The 20,026-nt window shown below is 39.5% G+C and overlaps 1 protein-coding gene across 5 annotated transcripts in view; it reads right to left on the reverse strand.

The window, feature by feature from the left end:
• Positions 1–651: 651 nt before the first annotated feature.
• Positions 652–20,026, reverse strand: part of LOC112463672 (trinucleotide repeat-containing gene 6C protein) — a 31,216-nt gene continuing 11,841 nt past the window's right edge. For all 5 annotated transcript variants that reach the window (XM_025030175.1, XM_025030174.1, XM_025030176.1 and 2 more), the window contains one exon: positions 652–19,945. In XM_025030175.1, the coding sequence (XP_024885943.1) occupies positions 19,604–19,945 (342 nt within the window). In that variant the 3' untranslated portion in view covers positions 652–19,603. The remainder of the gene's footprint in view (positions 19,946–20,026) is intronic.

Below are 20,026 nucleotides of genomic sequence, written 5' to 3' on the forward strand. Positions count from 1 at the left end.
AGGGACGAGTTTGCTGCGCGAAATCTCACGATTGCATTACGTGCATATGCGTACGCACGCGCGTACTCATATACGTGTGTGTCTCTGTGTGTGCGTTTGTCTTTTTCTTTACTCCGGTTTCGTAAACGGGAAAGGGATATGAAAGGAAAACTCGCGAGAAAAGAGAAGGGATCCTCAATTAATTCCCGCTACTCCCTAGGAATTTGTCGCTCTGTGAATGCAATCATGTGGTCAGCAAATGCAAGTGGACTTTCTTTTCGCAACACATCTCGACTTCTCCTCTTTCTCCCTTTCTCGCTCTCTTTCGCTCGTCCTTTCTCTCAATCACTTTCTCACTTCCTCACACTCGCTCTCTCTCTCTCTATTCTTCTCACACGGATAAAAATATTAAGGCAAAGTATTCATAACTTACACATAAAGGACGTTTGATTATGTTCGTTAGGTGTCTCTCGTTTAGAAGAGTTACAAGTTATTATTAAAAATACTCGCCACTTTAGTTTACCATTACGAGATTAGTAACTTAGCGCCTAAGTGTTAGCCTTATCGTTATACTTAAATAGCTTTTTACGCCTTAAAAAAGTCACGGATTCAATGCGTCCGCTCGTTCGTCCCCAAGCTCCGCAAATTTCTTTTTGTTCTTCGTTATCTTTCTTTTTTTTCTGGGTTTTCTCTCTTTTTTCTGTCGTATTTTTCCTACGTGCTACGTGCCCTTACAATCGAGTGCTCTCCGTCCATTATCGTTCGCCGTAAAGCCCTCGCGATGCGATTTAACGATTGCCGGAGTTCGGAATTAAATTAATTCACGCTGTTCATTGACCGTTTCGGATCTGCACCGCTTGCGAGAAAAAGTTTCGTACTAACATGACGCGAGGGAAAAAAAATTGCGAGTCTCATCTCCATCGCATTTGTGTCCCGAGCGCGAAACTCGACCTCTGCCTTCCTCAAATTGCAATCGCAGCTCCGTTTGTTCGTGCTGCTTTTGTGGCGCGTTTGACTCGGTCGCGTTATTTTCCGCGACTAGTCTACGGTTAACCTTTGTTGACCCTGTACACTCGAGGGGGGGCTCAGTCGACCGGGGAAATTCAGGGCGACGTGTTCGTCGAGAGCGAGGGAGCTTTCACCGTCATTCACGGGGAAACGTGCGAGGCGCGCCGTGAATTCGAGTCAAAAGCAGCTCTCGTGGTTCACTTCGAGCGGGAGAACTAATTTTTCGCTGTAATAACTCTTCCGTTCACGATGTCACGTACAGACGCTCGGAATCCACGCAAGGATAAGAACGCCCGTATTTTAAAAGGCCCCCGTGTAAAATTTCGATCGCGGTAAACAACATCGGGAAGTTCGGCAATCTGACTTACGCCCTGATGCAATAATGGTTCATGGTTCATGGCATCGCGTTTTTTTTTTTTTTTTTTAAGATGTCGCGGTTTTTCTTATTCTAAACCAAATAGTCCATCCCATCCAAGATAAAATATTTGTAGCGCTGTTTTAAAAGAGCTGTAATATTTGTTTAATTATTATCAATTTGATTAGTATTCACACTTTCATAAATTTACTATTTTATCTTCCCCGTGTAGTCTTTAGCGATATTTAATACACGTATTAAAATTTTGTATGTACAAAATAAAAAAAAATACAAAAAAATTATTGACCAGTGATAATTTCTGTCCGACTAAACGCGTATTTAATTATATTCAAGAAATTGACTAGTACGTAGATTTTTTTTTTTAAAGAACATCTTGGTTTTCAATCGTTCGATCTGATTTTATCCTATCGACTGTCGAAGGGACAGTAAAAATACAGAAAAGAAAGATTCGAGAGAGCTAGTCCCACCAAATGCCATTATTATACGATTTTGTATAATACCATTATAATACCATTGTAACAATCGTGTCGCACGGATTTTGCCCGACGCGCGTATATGATGTTCATCTCGCGAGAGAGAGAAATGTTCCTGGCGACCGTTGCCCTCCCAGGTATCGGAGAGAATCGCTCGATACCGGAAATCGAACGTCCCTCAAGTCGTAACTTCAATAATTCGTGGTCATTTTGACGTCGATCCAAACGAACGAGAACACTTGTATAGTTCGCTATAATCCCTACATTTAACACGTCGAAATTGAGTCGATCGTCGATAACGTTCGTGAGACGAATTGAGATTTACGGCAACTTAATCAGTAAGTATAGTCAAGATCGACTGTACGTTATCACAAAGCACTTTCCAGTTTCTCACGTTTTCTCACGCAGTGTTCAAAGTTACGCGACAGTTGCGTCGCGTCTTTTTTTTTTTAGAAGAATGTGTCTTTTTTTCTCCTTTTTTCCTCGTTTTCTTTAAAAGAAGAACCAACTAGGTAGAGCGATATTTTTCGTTTTTCGAACTTCCGTCTAGAGATTAGAATACGATCGAAAAATATGTGCGAATTGATATCGACAAAGTTACTTTATTGATCCCTCGTAAGTGCGCGCTCGCGATCGATCTTACGAAGTCATCGGCCATTTAATTCGGTCGTTAGCGCATTCGCGACTTTCCCTTCGTTCTCTTGAACGAGGACTCGGTTTAATCGAAGCGTAATGATTAATATCGAGCGAATTAAGAAGTCGACAGATCCTTTCAGGTCACAGATCGTAAGAACGCGATACGATTTACAATCCCGGTTGGCTGTCGGTTGGCATTGGACAGTACGTATTTCGCGATGAATAAGTACAGTGGTACGTCCATAATCATACGCCGAAATCATATCCTTACGGAGAAAGAAATTTCTATCGCGCGTTCCCACCCACTCGATAATCAGACTCTCTTATCCGCGGATTCTGCTCCCGTTTTAAAAAGAAAAACAGAAGATTGTTGGTCACATTTGGGCTTTCCAAATTTTCAAAATATAACGTTACGAAAACTCGGATATCTTTGTCTTCTTACTTCGGCAGAGATTCCGTCGAACAATACTGCCAAAAACGCATGAATTAACGTAGCAAAGCTAAAATCTAATCGTAGATAAATCCTAAAGGTACAGAATACAGAAATACCACTATAAATCCATGCCTGTTACATGTATATATTGCACATTTATTGTAGCCGTTATAGACAGTGCTTGCTTAATCGATTCCGTCACCATCGTGCGAATCACAAAGAAGTGTGGGACTACAAGACCCGAGATAGCTTCATATCTAATCACTAGGAATCAAAGACTGTCGCGGATTCAACTTATCGTCACATTCAACTGATCCTTAACCAACATTAACTTATAAGATCTTATTCAATTGGTTAAAAATTCATCATATTGTTGCTAAAATGTATTCTTCACCCAATTTCTTTGAGGAAATTCGACGTCCAATACCATTTACGTCAACAACATACCGAATGAATTTTTTTTCGCTTTCGATTAAAAGTTAATTAACGGCTAGGAATAACAAGACGATCGGAAAGAAGAGACCTCCTCCTGTTCTCCTACGCCAGAGATGACCGTACCGGGACGCGACTGGCGATATCACCGCGTTTCTTTTTTTTCTCCTTCGCGATAGACACTTGATATCTCTTTCGAAACTCTCGTCTCGAGGTCGCAAGAACACAGAGAGAATCGCTGGGCGAAATTTGTACAGACCAGCGACGAGAGAGAGAGAAAGAGAAAGAGAGAAGCTATCGCTAGGTGAAAGCCCTGCGAAAAGCTGCGAACGACACGCTCGCGAAAGTCGATGACTAGGTTGTGGTATCCGCGACTTCTCGTTTGCGATCGCGTAACAGAATCGGCATGAGCACGGCCAGCCTCGATCTCGGACACATCTCTCTTCGATTTCCTCATTCTATTCCTCTTACGATCTCTCATCCCCCCCTTCCCCCCCTCCCCACAATTTTGCGAAATTTATTCACTAAACTGGCGTGCAAAATGCGCCCGGAAAACATCGCCTCTTAGACAGGTGGCACTTGACAAATACTACTGACTTTCCAAGATAAAACGAAGCTAACGCACGAGGGAAGATAACGTGGAATGATCCAGAAGAACGAGCGAAAGTCCAAGTAAAGTCCTTCAAGACGCGGTCGCGTCGCTTGCGCGATGCCGGCGGACGTTGCGGAGATTCCTCTCGGTCTCGCGAAACCGAAATTGACCGTCTGGGTAATCCAGGCAATTTTCCACGCGGAGAGGATGATGAGCTCCCCCGCGTTCTTACATTACGGACGATGAGCTCGTGAATATTGTTGAATTTACGTCCCCGGTTTAGACGCTTGCGGCAACGTCGTACCGTCGTTTCAGCTGGTTTTTACGTCATAAAAGTAGCGTTCACGTTCAATACTCGGATTTACGGAGGGTTGATCCGTTTTGAGTGCCTACGGAACTCCAACAGTTTCGCATTACCCTAAATAACTTGTTTGCCCTCTGTAAAAAGTAATATAGACCCGTCTTCCCGACGTCTTATATATATATACGATTTGTGCTCGACAAACTTAAGATTGGTCTTGCGAATCGGGTACAAAACTGGATACACGTCGGCAAATAAGAATATAGTGGTAATGTAACTGCCGAGCGTGCGCGACTCGACCCGCGATGCGTAAAACACGCCGCTTCGGAATAGCTGATCCCGCGTCCCGTAAGAAAATAAGCGAAGTGTGTCGCGGCTTTATTACAGCGCTTCGGAGGTAGACAAAGCGTTGTTCCGACCCGTGAGAATAATGAAGAAACTCTCGTTAATTTGTTTATCCTAAACTAGACTGACTTTTGTACTTAACAATTTACGAGAGCTCGAATAGCGCCATTCCAAGTTATAGTAGAAACGTGAAAATAGTGTTTGCATATTGGAAAACGAAAATGCGCGCACGCGGATTGCGGCGGCGTAAGTATAGCGGTGATAAGTAGTGATTAGTAACGGGTAATAATAGGAGCAGCGGCAACAGTTTAGCAGCGATAACTATAACGATAATAATAGTAATAGTAGCAATAGCGATAGTAATAGTAACGGTAGCAATAAATAGTAATGGTGACACAGTAGTAACACAGCAGCGAGAGTATAATACCGATAATATCAGCAGTAACGGCGCGTTGCGCCGTTAATAATAATAGAGTGACGATACCAGTAGCAGTTTCAATTCCGCGATGAATGACTTTAATGATAGCCTATGAGATTGCGGGATATCGCGAAGACGAGAATTTACGGGGAAAGCAACACGAAATACCCTCGTCCCAATATATTCAATCCGGCACGCTCGTAATTATTTTCATATAGAAACGTACGCGCGCAGAGACATATAAATATCTCTCTCTATCTTGTGTCTCCTTCACCAATTTGAAAATGCATCCCTTTATAGTGGCACAATTTTTTTTTTAAAAGATAAATATGGAAAAGACAGATATTACAATATCATAGGTGTTACCTTTAAGCCATTTAAAGAATTAAACCTGAAATATGCGATCCTGATATACGACGAAACGTTCCTTATACGTAAACTTAAGGTATCACCGACAACCCGAAAGGAAGGGAACACGGTGCAATTGACAATATTAAAAGAAAGAACGGAAGGAAAGTCGTTAATATCGAACAGCCGTTTGCACATAGAAAGGCTGTTATAGAAATGACGCGAACGTCAATCGATATTATTGCACAATAATTTCGTCGTCGCAAATGATGTTCTTTTTTTCGGCGTGACTTATCGATTACGCGGGCGACGGAATTATTACACAATATTACGAAACATCGTGTTAATCGCTTATCCGAGATATATATCTCGCATGCAAATTGCAGCAGCACGCGAATATCACTTTCGGGCCATTATTGTCGGTAACGGTATTTAGATCGTAAATTCCTCCTTTCCTCGAGATCCAGAACGCGCAAGATTGGCAAGACTTCGGTTTTAATTAATTGGCGTCGATCGGGCGTGTTCGCGTTAATAAATTCGATCAGTCGCGCGCGATATTGCCTCCGAAGCGGATTGTGTGTCAGTTTTCGGAAAGTAATTACCTTTAGAAGTTTATGTTAAATTACATAGACAGCCATTAGGTTACACAAAGTGCTAAATTAGACAACCATTATTGCTAACATTATTATTAATATTATTATTAGTATTAAAGTATTATTATTATTTAGTATTATTATATTTTTATTATTGAGGATCAATAGACGTTTTCGACGAGCTCCCGCGAGATTATCTTATAGATTTAATAAGCTTTTTTAGTAGATATACACACAATGAGACCGCCTTGATAACGCTTATACGGGCACTTATAGATTGCATCGAGATTGTTATTACGGAACACAAAGTATAATTATCGAGAATAGCAAATAATCACTACTAAGCGATAAATAACTAGAATTGATGCGATTAGTACTGTTACCGATATTATAAAATACAGTTGACTTCGTCTCTCTACGATGTAACCGAATAAATAAGTAAATAGCGGAAACATATATGTACAGGAAATTCTCGTTTAACACGAAGCGCGTTATCGCTCTTGCCAAGCGTTTAATCTTATCGCAAGCGTTTAGTCTTCACATTTTACTTGATGTCACATTACAGCATTATCTATTCCGTCCGCGAAGCTACGAGATTAAATCTTGCGTAAATCAGGGGTATGAACAACGGTAACGTAAAGTGTACGCGGCGAAAAATGGTAAATATAATGAATCGTCTTACGATAATTAATATTTTATTGCATTGAAAGGAAAGTCGCCATATATACTGGAACTTGAAATAAAAATAAATTATAATTTATTCAGATTCGCGCGATTAGAGAATGTACAATTAATCGTAGGATATAATTAAGATTATAGGGAACGCTACACATAGAAAAGAATTATATTCTTGAGAATCTTTAAACTTTTAGATAGATATTGTTTCTTAGGTCGATAGAGAGAGGATATGGATGGTTTTTTTATACCGTACGATTATTTAATGTACAATTTCCTTATATAATTTGTAAAAACATATCAGGCATTTCCTAAGTCATTTATAAAAATAAACTTGAGCGCAAACCGTCAATAAAAAACCAGAACAAGATCACACGCCAGTGAATTTATGAGCTTAATATCGAAACAAGTATCTTATTATCTTATTAATTTCAATCGATTTACTCGAAGAGCTCGCATTTTGCGAACGGAAGCCTTAAAAATAATTTAAAGACGCCGAGATCCGTGAAAAAATAAAATTTCGTCTTTTCTTATAGCTTAATATCGAAACAAGTATCTTGGTCGTAATCTCAGTCGATTACACGCACATCCAAGGAGAAAATCTTAGAAATAATTTAAAATCGCGAGGTAAAAGTAACACCTTGTCACAAAAGAGTATTCCTAGAAGAATTCCTTTGAATGCCCTCAAATAAATACATAGATATTTTCCAATTACTGTTAAAATTCATTAATTATTACAGACCTATACCACGATCTTAGTCGACAATTAATTTAATCTTCAGTTGACAATTAATTTAATATCACGTCGCACTTTAATACGTATCGTTTGAATTTTGGGTTTCTTTGCGGTTCTCTCGTTCGAGACGGCGCGGAACGAGCATCGTTCGATATCCTTCGATAAAGTGCGAAAGATCACTTGGAAAGAAAGATCAATCAAAGTCACGCTCTGCGCACCGCCAACGCGTTATAATTTCACTTTTTTACAGAACAGGAGAGAAACTAATTAACACACGGTAAACATTATCTTTCTCGGCCCCGAAAAGACACTGACGGTCTCTCTCGATAGAATCGAGACCCCGAACGAAATTACGAGAAGAAATTAGGCGATCTAAGTCACTGCGTCAACGTATGAAGATCTAAGTGCGGATAAACGAAGAAGTGTATTGATGAATCAAGGCAAACGCGGCAGACACGATGGCGAAAAACTATGACGACTAACAAAGCGTTACGAGCTACACGATAGAACGATTATACTTTTATACGGTATAGAAAAATAAGTATGAACGCTTACGGACTAAGATGGCATGTGACACACTTAGAATTTTGCAGACTATTCTTCACCCCCGGGAGCAACAGCCGTCTAAGTTTTTTTTTCTTTTTGGGAATTAGGCTGAAGACACCACCCCCGGTGTAATATGAACGAAACGAGGTAAAGGCAGGAGAGTTGAGGGGACGGGCAAAGAGTACTGTTTCGATCTACAGCGGAAAAATCGTCCCCGACGATGATCTATACGTGACTGACGTTGCGCGAGTGTTTTATAGCGCGATGTCATACAGGGGTTTCTGGCATCGATGCACGGATCTGCGTATATGGAGCGCGTCGCAAATCCCGGTTACCTGCTAAATAGACGCTGATACACACGTCGCTGGAAATACACGTCGCGTTTTACACGAGACGCGAGAATTACGAGATGTTTTATAAAACCCTTACCACCGGTTTCAGGTACATCGAAACACAGCAGGATGCAGCTAACTCTGTATGCAGAAACATAAATGAAGTCGTACATATTGGATATAGCGTAGTATAAAAAAACGAAAAAATTAGCAGCGGTGCCAGCGGCACGTTTGTTCCAGTTAATAATAAAGTCTAAAATTAACGTACTCATCCGGTGCACGAATAAGACACTATTTTTCACGTTAAATAACCGCGCGGATATGCTAGGATTAATGCGAAATAAAAGAATAAACGATGATGTATACTTTGATTCGGCTGTCGCAAACGTTTCACCGCGTGAAATTTCGGAGAAGAGTAGATGAATGAAAAATTGCAAGTAATTCTGACTTGCGGTCTTGCCTCAACAGCCACGCTTTATCTTCCGTACGATCGCGCGTCGCGGTCGAAGACAGCGCGACGCGGCTACTGTCGCGGTGCGCGCGGCGTTGTCGCAACGTGCAATCGTAGATATCTCGATACAGGATAAACAGTACTTCACTCGGCGGTATACTAAACGCGCGAACGCTACAGCGTACACGGACGAGCGTGAAATTACGAGTCACGGATATGTAGGATAGAATAAGACTCTTTAAACTTAAAGTGCGTTATAATTACTAATTCACTACACCCTTACAAAGAGATTGAGATTGAGTGGAAATGCGCGAGAGCATTCTCTTACAACCTTCCACGCGAGAGCATAGTACTTTTGCCCGAAGAATGAAAAGAAGTGGAAACGGGAGGAGGAAGAGGGGAAGAACGAAGGGAGATGGAGTCCCTAGAAGACGCACCCCTTGGATCTCGTGACGATAGTTTCCCCCCCGAACAGTTATCTATCCTAAAACGCGAAATTTACGTTGTACATCTCTCGATTTCGCACATTTTTGGTCGTTTTCTCTGTCACACGGGTTTCTTTTCATTTTTTTTTGTTTTTTGCATTTTTCTCTTTTCTCTCACTTTATCCGCAAAACCTCCGAACACGTACACACACTCTCCCGGATTATCTCTTACGTATATATGTAGAGTTCCCCTTAAATATATATATATATATATTCTAGATATACCTTAAGGACTAACGCGAAAAGAAGGACAAACGCCAACTATACTCGTTAGAATGAACGTCTGTCTTATCGGACAAGACACGAGAATATCACATTGCAGATGTATATGTATGTGTATGTGTATGTATGTGGGTATGTTAATTCCTCTTCTTTCTTTTTTTTTTAATTCTTAACGTCGCTTAAGAGCTAAGGAGTCCTTATTAGTTTTTTACACCTTATGACAATGGGCGCGCGTGCGATGTGTGCGTATATACGTGCAAATACGGTATGCGAATACCGATCTTTCTTTTTTTTCTTCGTTCTGCTCTCTTTTCTTTGTCTTTTCGATCGACGTCGCGATCGATTTCCTCGCCGGATTTTGATATCGTCGCGATGATCGCGACGAGGACGAAACGTGGCTCGCGAAGATCATTGTAGCTCGATGAGGAATCCAACGTCGGATATATTTCTGTTTTTTTTTCTTTTTTTGTTTTAAGTTGACGCTCCGTGTTTTACGCGTTTTAAATACATTATTATTACGCTAATGGTATACGCGTTCGAGTGAGAAGTAAGTAATGTTTCGTGGAAGGCTCTGCATGGGTCGTAAGAACATCCCGTTCACACGCGAGGCACTCTAAGCCGGTCATCCCTCGGCGGAGGGGGACAAGTGCTTGGAATAATCACCGATTAAATTATACGCTTGCGTACGACGCATTTAAGCCTTCGTTTTACCCTTTATTGCCCTTTTTGCTTCTCGCCAGTATATCCGACCTCCTAGAACACGTACTGCGAACACTCGTTTCCGCACGCGAAACATCTGGAATAATATTTCGGATTTATACAATATTGCGTTCTCAGAGAAGAGACCGCAGCGACTATTTCATCCCTTAAGCAATATCGGAGCTATCGGAAAAATCTGTACGTTTCTGTGGACTGCGAACGTGTCGCTTGCTTCCGTTGCGGATTTACGGTACGTCGATCGTCGGACTCTCGTAATACTCGGACCGATTGCACGGTTTCACGCTCTATTTCGATATCTCTCAATCCCTCGTCTGCGAAGGGTTTGTAAGCTGAATTACGCTCGTCTCGTATATACGTGGCAAAAAACGTGATAAACGAAGATAAAACAAAAATAAAATAAAATCGATAAAGTTAATCTAAAACGTTTATTTTTACAAAGTCCATGAGGGTAACTTAAATTTTTTGTTGTTGTAAATCATATACTGATACACAACAGATACTCGCTATTATTTCACTTCCTCGTCATCAGCATACAGGATTGCATCTACCGGTCATTTTTTTATACACAGAATATTCAGTCTATAATGCTTATACATATATAATCTTAGTTTACAATAACGCATGTTTCACAATAAAAGTTTGTTTTGTACGCGAAGAATTGATCTTTTCGTATATATATTGCTACAAATATCAGTTATATCTACTACAAATATTAAATAAACACATTGCGCAACATTACATCCATCCGCACGATTATACTCGGTGCCTGATTTAATGAGCTAATAAAAATTATTACAACCCAATGATATCACATTAAACGATGTGTAGTTCGTTATCGTGTGAAAGCCGAAGAATATATATAATTTACAACATAACTTGAAATGTAAAATTTAATAAAAATGCTTTAAAATAATGATATAAATGTAACAAGAAATTGATGTGTGCTTTTCAGTATGCTACTTTTGGTGTGCCGTATGCTGAATGCTCAATATTCATATGAACTTTTGAATCTTCTTTTATGCAATCCTTAATACAATTTCAAGCTGGTATTAACGCATTATCTGTGGGTAACGAAATATTCGGATTTTTCAATCCTGATGATTAATTTGCGTGCGCTGATATATTAATAATCGAAATACTCCAAGAATGCTTCAAAAAATGTGGAATATTCCGGGATTCACAGATAATGTATTAAAATAAGCCAATCACAAAATTATGACGCATATGATAACTACCTATAATTCTGTAACACCGACATATAATTATTTAATAATCTCTTAGTATTTATTTCTTTAACTTTGCTCCTGTTGTTAATCTAATTTATCAATTTTGACACATGTAATACGCGTCCCGTGAAATTTATTTCAAATGAATATCGCAACCCCGATCTCGAACATTTCCAGTTTCCAAATATTATTCCAGTTGTCCGCACACGAAATAAGTATATTCAGTATTTAGTAATTTTATCTCTCGAAAGATATTTAAGCGCTATTTCATCAAAGTAACTTTTTCTGCTTCGCGAGGTTTCATGTTCAAACGTTCTATTTAAGCTAATTCTGCATCCCTATTTTCTCGGAGTGGTTCTTTTTTTCTTTATCTCTCTAATAAGTACTTTAACCACGTGTCTTTTAGTCGCACAGGAAATGACATCGTAAGCATGTAACAGCATTGATTTACATATAAGAATTTATATTAAAAATATAATACCAGACAAATGAGAAGGACTTTGTTCTGTACAAGCGAATGTGACAAGTGAGACTAGAAATTTCGGAACATAATTGTTTATATATGACTATAAACAAGCATTTTAAACAATTTTGGGTTTAATACCACCGGATTTAAAGTCCGATCATCGATATTAATATCATGAGTCCTGTGTGAATGTGTGTGTGTGTACATGTGTTTGTGTGTAATGTGTCCCAGGCATAATACTGTTGTTCAATAATCAAAACAACCCGAGACAAAAACTGGGAATCCTGGATAATTTTATAAGACAATGACTGAAAAGAATACTTTGCTTGAAATACGCGAAAAAACGCTACCGCTTACCATCTTTCGAATCTTTTCAAGGTTCTTTTTCATCGATCTCTGAATTCCCAGGAGAGTCGCTTATTTCTAAGTCTATTTTCTAAGCTGCTTGCCAAATAATTAACACCGATTAATGCTAATCCCGATTAACGAGTTTTCTTTCCTACGTCTGTTACACGTGAGACAATAACATACGAAATAACTCGTTAATGCAAATTTAACTCAGTAATTAGTTAACTGTCAACACAGTTCACTGTTCAATACGAAACTGTTCGATTTCTCTTCACAGGACACTTCCTTTTCTCGTTGCATTCTGTTTCGTGGGCGTAAATTCCAGTAAGTATACGATATCAAGTGGAAACGAAATGCACTGACGCTCTATATATACATACATATACGCGATACTAAATTAGTGACTCAATTACTAGGAAACGCGTGGTGCGGAAATGCAACAATGATATACGATACTCGAGAGCAAGTTGACTAAAATAACAACCAACAGTTCTCTAATATATATATAATATATATAGCAAATATAGTCCTCGTCCATAAACGTTTACGCGACGACGTAATTATCTATAAGAAGCACGAACCCGAATCGATACGTACAATTAGTAGACAAGTTTTGGGGGCAATTTCCTACGATCTAGAATCAATTTTCGGGACTAATTGCGTGACGGTATTTTCCTAAGTGAAGCACGATTACATTGATGCGAGTGAATTAGCCGGATCACTCCCCCCCCCCGACTTTCTCAAAAAATAAAACCAAGCTTGCTTTCATCGTAATGAGCGGCGTGTTTATGAAACAATTAAAAGTAATGATTAAACGGCGTTGGCGTCCGCTCGAAGTTCCAATTTGATTACGCGCGTGGATCCGACTAGGACTGGTTTTTAAGTGACACCAGAGAGACAAAGCAGACCCCTTAAACTACTGATCCAATACACCCTACATATATAGTCTAATTGAAGGATTTTATTCCTAATGCGCTTCGGAAATTTTCGGACGACTTGGTGCCTAAGAAGAAGAATCAACGCGGGCGGGGGACGAATCAATCGCGATTGGCTACAGCCTGCATCTGCCCGGATCGCAATTATGGTCCACGATAGATTTTCTCGTTACGTAAGCTGACCGTACGACATTGCGATATTTCCGTACAATAGCTAATACTGTACGATAGCTAGTTGCCATTGTACCGCGGTACACGCTAAGTGGTATGGTATAACACGACAATACCGGCTTGCAGGGACCACGAGATATAGATATTCTTTTTCTCCTTCTTACGGACCATAGCTGCATCTCGGGATCACGGCTGTAGGAAATCGCGACTGTCACGCGCGCGGCTCTATCGAATGGACAAATCGCTCGTCTAACGATTTGCCGTAGCGATGAAACCGTTGTCACGTGGAAGAAAATACTGGCTCGTCGTAATAAGCGTCAGCGCGATTTCTAGACATTGATCCCTCGTAGCAGCGATACTTAAAAAAAAATCACATCAGAGCGACAGCGTACATCGTCACGAGTTAAGCTCTATAAAAATGTCAAGTAGGAGTACAATGATCGATCTTACATATAGTTACATAACACTCGAAAGAAAAAAGGGAAGGCACACACAAGCGAAGACTATTATTCGCGTAAAAAGAAAGCGGAAAAAGCGGAATGACGGTGCAACGGCAGTGCGATATGTCCTAATTAATAATTAATTATAATTCTACGTAAGCGTCTTGACGAGCTATTGCACATGTGTTATATTATACACAATCGCGTGCGATGTAACGAGGCATTAAAAATACTGTTATATACGATTATTTGTACCATTATTGTTGCAAATTGATATGAAGCGATTGTCGCTCCGATATAAATGCGAACCTTCCTGTTTACGAATGATTGAGAAATTACAGGATAAAATCTTGTCGGGAGGACAAAATCGAGTTTCTTTTCTATCGAGATAGCGCGATCCTCGCGGAAACGCTGTTTCACAAGTTTCGCTTCACAACTTGTTGAAGGATTATTTATCACATACGACATGCATCGAGTAATGAAACTCTTTTGTTTGGAACGTTCGCTTTTCAGTATTTTTCTATCGATAGAGATATCAATGTAACGAACAAAACAGATATATTAAAAAAGCACTGCCATTCCACGATCATTTTCGTTATCCTGAAGTATTTCCAGTATACAGAACAAACTCTTATGAGCTACAGATTTGTCTGCCTCTTTTTATTTATTTCGTTTGTATAAAAATATTTTGCTTTAATAGTAATGTCATAAAATATCATTGCATAAAATTCGAGCGTAAAAAATCAACGTAAATGCATTTCTGAAACCGATTTTTCAACTCATTTTCTCGTATCGTGTTTCAATTTCTGCAAAAATTGATCAATGCTATATAAATGAAAACTAAACGCTAGGTATTGTACTCGATATACATATGTACAAATTAAAAGCCAAATTAGAAATAAGGGTCGCGTGTGAATCTCACACTATCAGAATGATATACGAATAATTTACTTCTCCGTCCCCATTAACACAGTTTTCTTTTCCTGCCTCCTGACACTTTCCTATCTCTTTTTAGCTGCTATTAACCACCAATAAAACAACTGTTTTGTACCAAGTGTTTGTAAAGTATGTACTCGTGTGTGTCTGTGTGTATTAACGAATTTAGTTATTATCTTACGTCCGCTAGTCAGTCCATTTTTATCGAATTTATTTATTTATTTATCATCTCGCGATTGTGTATTTTATTTATATATGTATCTGTGAATGTGTATGTCGTATGTTTGTGTAAAATGTATCGAATAATGAAAGGCAACGAGTTAGAAAGATTAAAGTTAACTTGCGTTAGATTATAATTAAGCGATAGGCTACACGCGTCGGTATCGTTAAAGTGTTTATCATTTAAAAATTATAGTTTTCATATTATTCCCTTATTACCTTATTATCGCATAAAAAGTACGCGCGCAAATACACATGTGTATGTATGTGAATGTGCCTTATCCTCTCGCACGCAGCACCTAGTGCGCGTCTCGTACAATTCCATCGCGACGATCGATCGAATATGTTTTAGTCAATTGTGTATGACATATATACGCACAAGTTTCACGCACGCACATTTACAAGTACGCACTTTGCACCTTTCGGGAGCTTTATATATAATATATTATATATATCTCTACATTATCAAAGTCAATGATTCATTTCCACCAATTCATTTACATTTTCACTGACTCTTAATCAGTTACTCCTGATTGGTTGATCTCTAATTGATCATTAATTCAATCACTATTATTAGAGATATTATTATTTTTATTATTATTATTACTGTTATTACTTACGTACGCGATTGAAATTTATTCATTAAACTTTATGGTACTATTAATATTAAAATCCATTGGATTATATCGATTACTCATACCGTTACTCACACCGTAAGAGACCCTAAACAGCTAAATATAAATACCTTGGCTGTAAATCACTGTTATCACAACAAATTAGCATTAGGTTGACCGATTTCATCTTGGCTAACTCGGAGAAAAGTTCCCCCCCCCCCTTTGATTCTCAAAATTAACGGCCCTTTATACTTTAAATATTATTCAATCCCTCGATTAGCCTTTCCCGTAGCGTAAATTAGCATGTGTGCTAACTTACGCTACCTTGCACTTAAAATGTTTACCGAGGCAAAGAAGAAAACTGTAATGAAAACGCATGTCTGCAGGTATTGAGAAATGCAAACGAATGATTCGCTTATTTCACTATCACACCACGCTCCGTGCTTTTTGTGAAAGCAAGCAATTGGATTTTGCTTTTACTTTTCGTTCATATGTTCCCTCTATTCTGTCCACTGTAATCGTTCGTACGTTCACACGCTCCATCTGTTATCTCATCTCTCACGTCCATTCTGCCTCACTCACTCCATTGTACATTTCTTCTTCTTTTATACCTGCATTCATGAATTTAAGTCTTCAAACACTTATATTTTAAGTTTACATTCTTAAAATCTATTATAGAACTGTTAGAACGCCATTATATATCTTGCCCCGTTTAAAAATGCCTATCTTTTAATCTAATCTTTTTAAACGTCTTAAAATAATTATTTAAAGATTTCATTCAAAGAATTATTTTGTCAATTTGCGTCAGAACTTATCACCCACAAATACAACTATAGTGTTACTTAGTTATTAGTATCAATAGTTCATAATCATAAATTTAGGGTATGTAGCATAAGCGTGCAGCATAAGTTCATATAATAATTATCTTTATACCTAATACAATTTTCCCACATATTCCCACTCTACTTATCGCACACTACTAAACTTTGTTAAGTAAAATGTAAGGAGGCGTTATGCTATACCATACATATACATATTACATACATATATGTATGTACAGGGGGAGGGGTATGTCTGTGTTACTATATAACATAGTAATGGGAGATTTATGAGATTTATATCGTACCCTTGGAAGTAATCGATCACGCAATTCGCGAAGCGTAAATCAATTCGACAGCCTTCAATTTTTTTCGTTTAAGTAAGTTCCATTGATAAATCCGATCTTGAAGGCAGTAAGAAATTTATTTTCAACTAAAATGTCAATTTGATTAAAAATTTATTTCCCGTCGTCTTCGATACGCCAACTTGAAAGAAGCGACGTAACAGACGGAATCTGTAAATGAAATCCATGGATGGATTATCCATGGATTGTTATAACAGATGGAATCGACCTGAAAATTTAAGCGATCACACACTGCCTTACTTTCATCATCCTTAAATACTACCGTCTTAATACTACTACTCTATCTAGCCTGTGTGTTATCGCTTAAAAATTCGTCTTCTCGACTTGCGTGGCAGCCTACTCTCTCAGGAATACGATATAATTATGTACAGAACGACTCTCATAAGCAGCGCTTCCACTACTTCACCTTTTTTTTTTCTTTTTTTTTCTTGTATTGTTTTTGCAAGGGCAGCTCACATAGTCGTCATAATCGCATCGTCGTATTTTTTACCACTTCCACTTGAACCCTATTTACGCTACACAATAATTATGAATACCTTAGATTATGCAATCTTACGAAAATATTAAAATTAAATATTACGCATGACAACACTGGCCGACAGAGTCGAAGCGACGTGACCGGCGGAACCACGCGGATTTCTCATCTCGCGGCCTCATCATGGACCGATGCACCCCGTCGTATAATGCGCGAAATATGTGACTTTTATTTTGATGATGTCTCCTACGAGAAGTGATCTCTCTCTTTCCCTCACCTCTTTCTTTCTTTTCCCCTTGGAAGGCAACAAATATAAAAATTCCCAATGTTTTTTGATTTACTGATATACGCCAAAGGATATAGTGGTCCGGTATCCGCGAGGCTCGACCGATCGCATGGAAGCGGCGGAATCATTGTCGACCAATGCTACTATGTACGTTTCCTTAGCTTGGCGTGTTTGACATTTGCAAGCATGCAGGTTCAGTCATGCGTGGCAAACGTGTATGATCAGCGTGTGTGTATATGTAGTTGTTCATTTTTATTGCGCGCGTCTCGCTGAACAGCGTCCTGATTGTTTCTTTTTTTCCTTCTAGTTTCATATATGCTTATATATGTAATATAATATATATATCTTTCTCTCTTACTCTTTTTTCTACATCTTTCAGTTCACGAAGGAAAAAAAGCCGTCTCTTTCACGTCGTTCGCGGTTGCGCCAGTGATTGATCTCGCGAAACGTTCCCGGAAAAAAAAAAATCCTTCACCGACACGGAGAAGCGAAAAATAAAAAGGAAACTGTTGTGCATGAGTAAATAACGGTTCGCTTGTTCGTCGTTTGGTTATCAGTCCATTCAGGTACCTTTGACGTTGAAGAGAAAAACTAATTTAATTCATCCTAGACCGAGCTCCGCAATGCGCCCGTAATAAATGCCATACATTCGTAACATCGCCATTACTCGCGTTGCGATCTTACGCGGATCATCGTGATTCCTCGAGTTCGAACATCACTAATGAGAAGCGTAATATGCTACGTACCGGTAATCAGTACGCAGTGCTCATTACTCGTCTTCACGTTTACTTTAATGTAAACCCGACCTTTCAACCGCTTTATTAGCCGTTTCGTCAGCACTTTTCTCGGTCTTACCTCGTCCTCGAATCTTCATCTCATCCGTTTTTTCCCCCGTTCCTTCTTTCGCATGTATTTCTTCCTTTTTTTTCATTTAAACTCTACGTTAATAAATGGTAAAGAGACACACTGGACATTGGCACGACAGGTGGCATCTAGATTTAATATAGAATAAAATTTACGTTATTGCGATAACATTTGGTATCGTTGCGTCGTTGCCCAGTTGATCTGATATCCCTGCATTCTTCGTTTCTTCCACATTCGTGGGGGGTCCGGAGAGTGCAGTGGGGGGTGGGGTCGGGGTCGGGGCAGAACACCAGGCAGCGACGTCAATGCTTGTTTTTTTTTTAAGGTTTCTTTCTTTTGATTAGATTGATACAGTCTACGTTTGATACTCGCTGCAGTCTTCAGAACTGTCCAGCAAAAATGGAACACTCTTTGACCTGATCAGAGACCCTCGGCCGATAAATCTTCATTGAAAAGCGCCTGCCATTCATAGTAAAATGGCAGAGAGCGCGGAGTTCTCTTTTTGTTTTCTTCATCTTCCTTCTTCTACACGTTACCTTCAGATTAGAAATGCTTACTAGAGATTGGCTTGGAACGACGAGAACGCCACTTCGTCGTTATACATCGTGGCAAATCGCACGCAATACACGCACCAATATGTTAATGAAGAGACCGTTGCAATTGGTCCAACTTGATCTTCCGCAATCCGTAAATCTCCTCGAAGTAATGACGCGACCGCAAAATTCACATTTGCAAGTACCTTTCTTTCTTGTCGAGTGTTCTTTATGAATGTGTTATATGTGTAGAGTGTAGTTTGTCATGTAAAATTAGATATTTATCGCACGATTTGGCTGTATGCCGCTGCGATTTTTTTTGCTTACGCGTGTTCTACTCAAGGCGGATACGAGGGTAGTAATTTTTTTTTGTTAAGTAACTCGTTATAGTAATTGCGTTTCTTAGCAATATAATTGACGTTTCGTGAAGACCTCGTCCGTCTCATTCTCTCTCTCTCTCTCTCTTTCTCGCTCTTTCTCTTTCACACCGTCTATCACTCTCTAAGCTCCCCCTCCCATTCCCTCATCCTCTCACATGCTCAGCTTCTCCTATCATCAACGATTACACAAGCAGACACATCTCGTATCCGCTTTAGCCAAAGACACTGATCAATACATGATAATACTAAGATATACAAAATGTAATCATGTAATCTTAAAGGAATGAGAGGCGGGGATCAGAAGGGAAGTAATATGCATTCAATCACGAAGTTTGCGTCAGCCGAGCTGCATATCTGGACTTGCGTAATAAGCAAGTGAATTTTTCAATTATTTGACGAGATTTCGGGCGGATGGCCTCTCGTTCTCTACATCGACTCACCTCCCAAAAGATCTCCCGGTAAGTACGAGGTGAGAGAACTGGGAGTTGCTCGTTGCTGATCGCTGTTGTCAATTCCCGCGTTACTCCACAGGGAATTGCTGGTGGGCGGAGCGCCCCAGAGCTGACTAGAGCTGCCTCCCCATGTATCGGGCGGCGGGCCAGCTTTGTTAGTTGATCTAAGGCCCCATCCGGCTCCTCCAGAACCGCCGGCCTGTTGCTGTCCACCATGGCCGAGTTGCTGCAGAATCGCAGTAACCTCGTTATCTCCAGGCGACTCGGCGAATATCGTTGTGTTACCCAGGACGCAATTGTTTAGGGCTCCTTGAGCCTGAAAAACAAAATCGACAATCTCGTGAAATATTTCAGCCACTAAAAGATAATTTGTTAACGAATATTAAAACTAGTAAGA

Source organism: Temnothorax curvispinosus, unplaced genomic scaffold (assembly GCF_003070985.1).
Source record: "Temnothorax curvispinosus isolate PA1 unplaced genomic scaffold, ASM307098v1 QBEX01013525.1, whole genome shotgun sequence".
NCBI classification, from domain to species: domain Eukaryota; kingdom Metazoa; phylum Arthropoda; class Insecta; order Hymenoptera; family Formicidae; genus Temnothorax; species Temnothorax curvispinosus.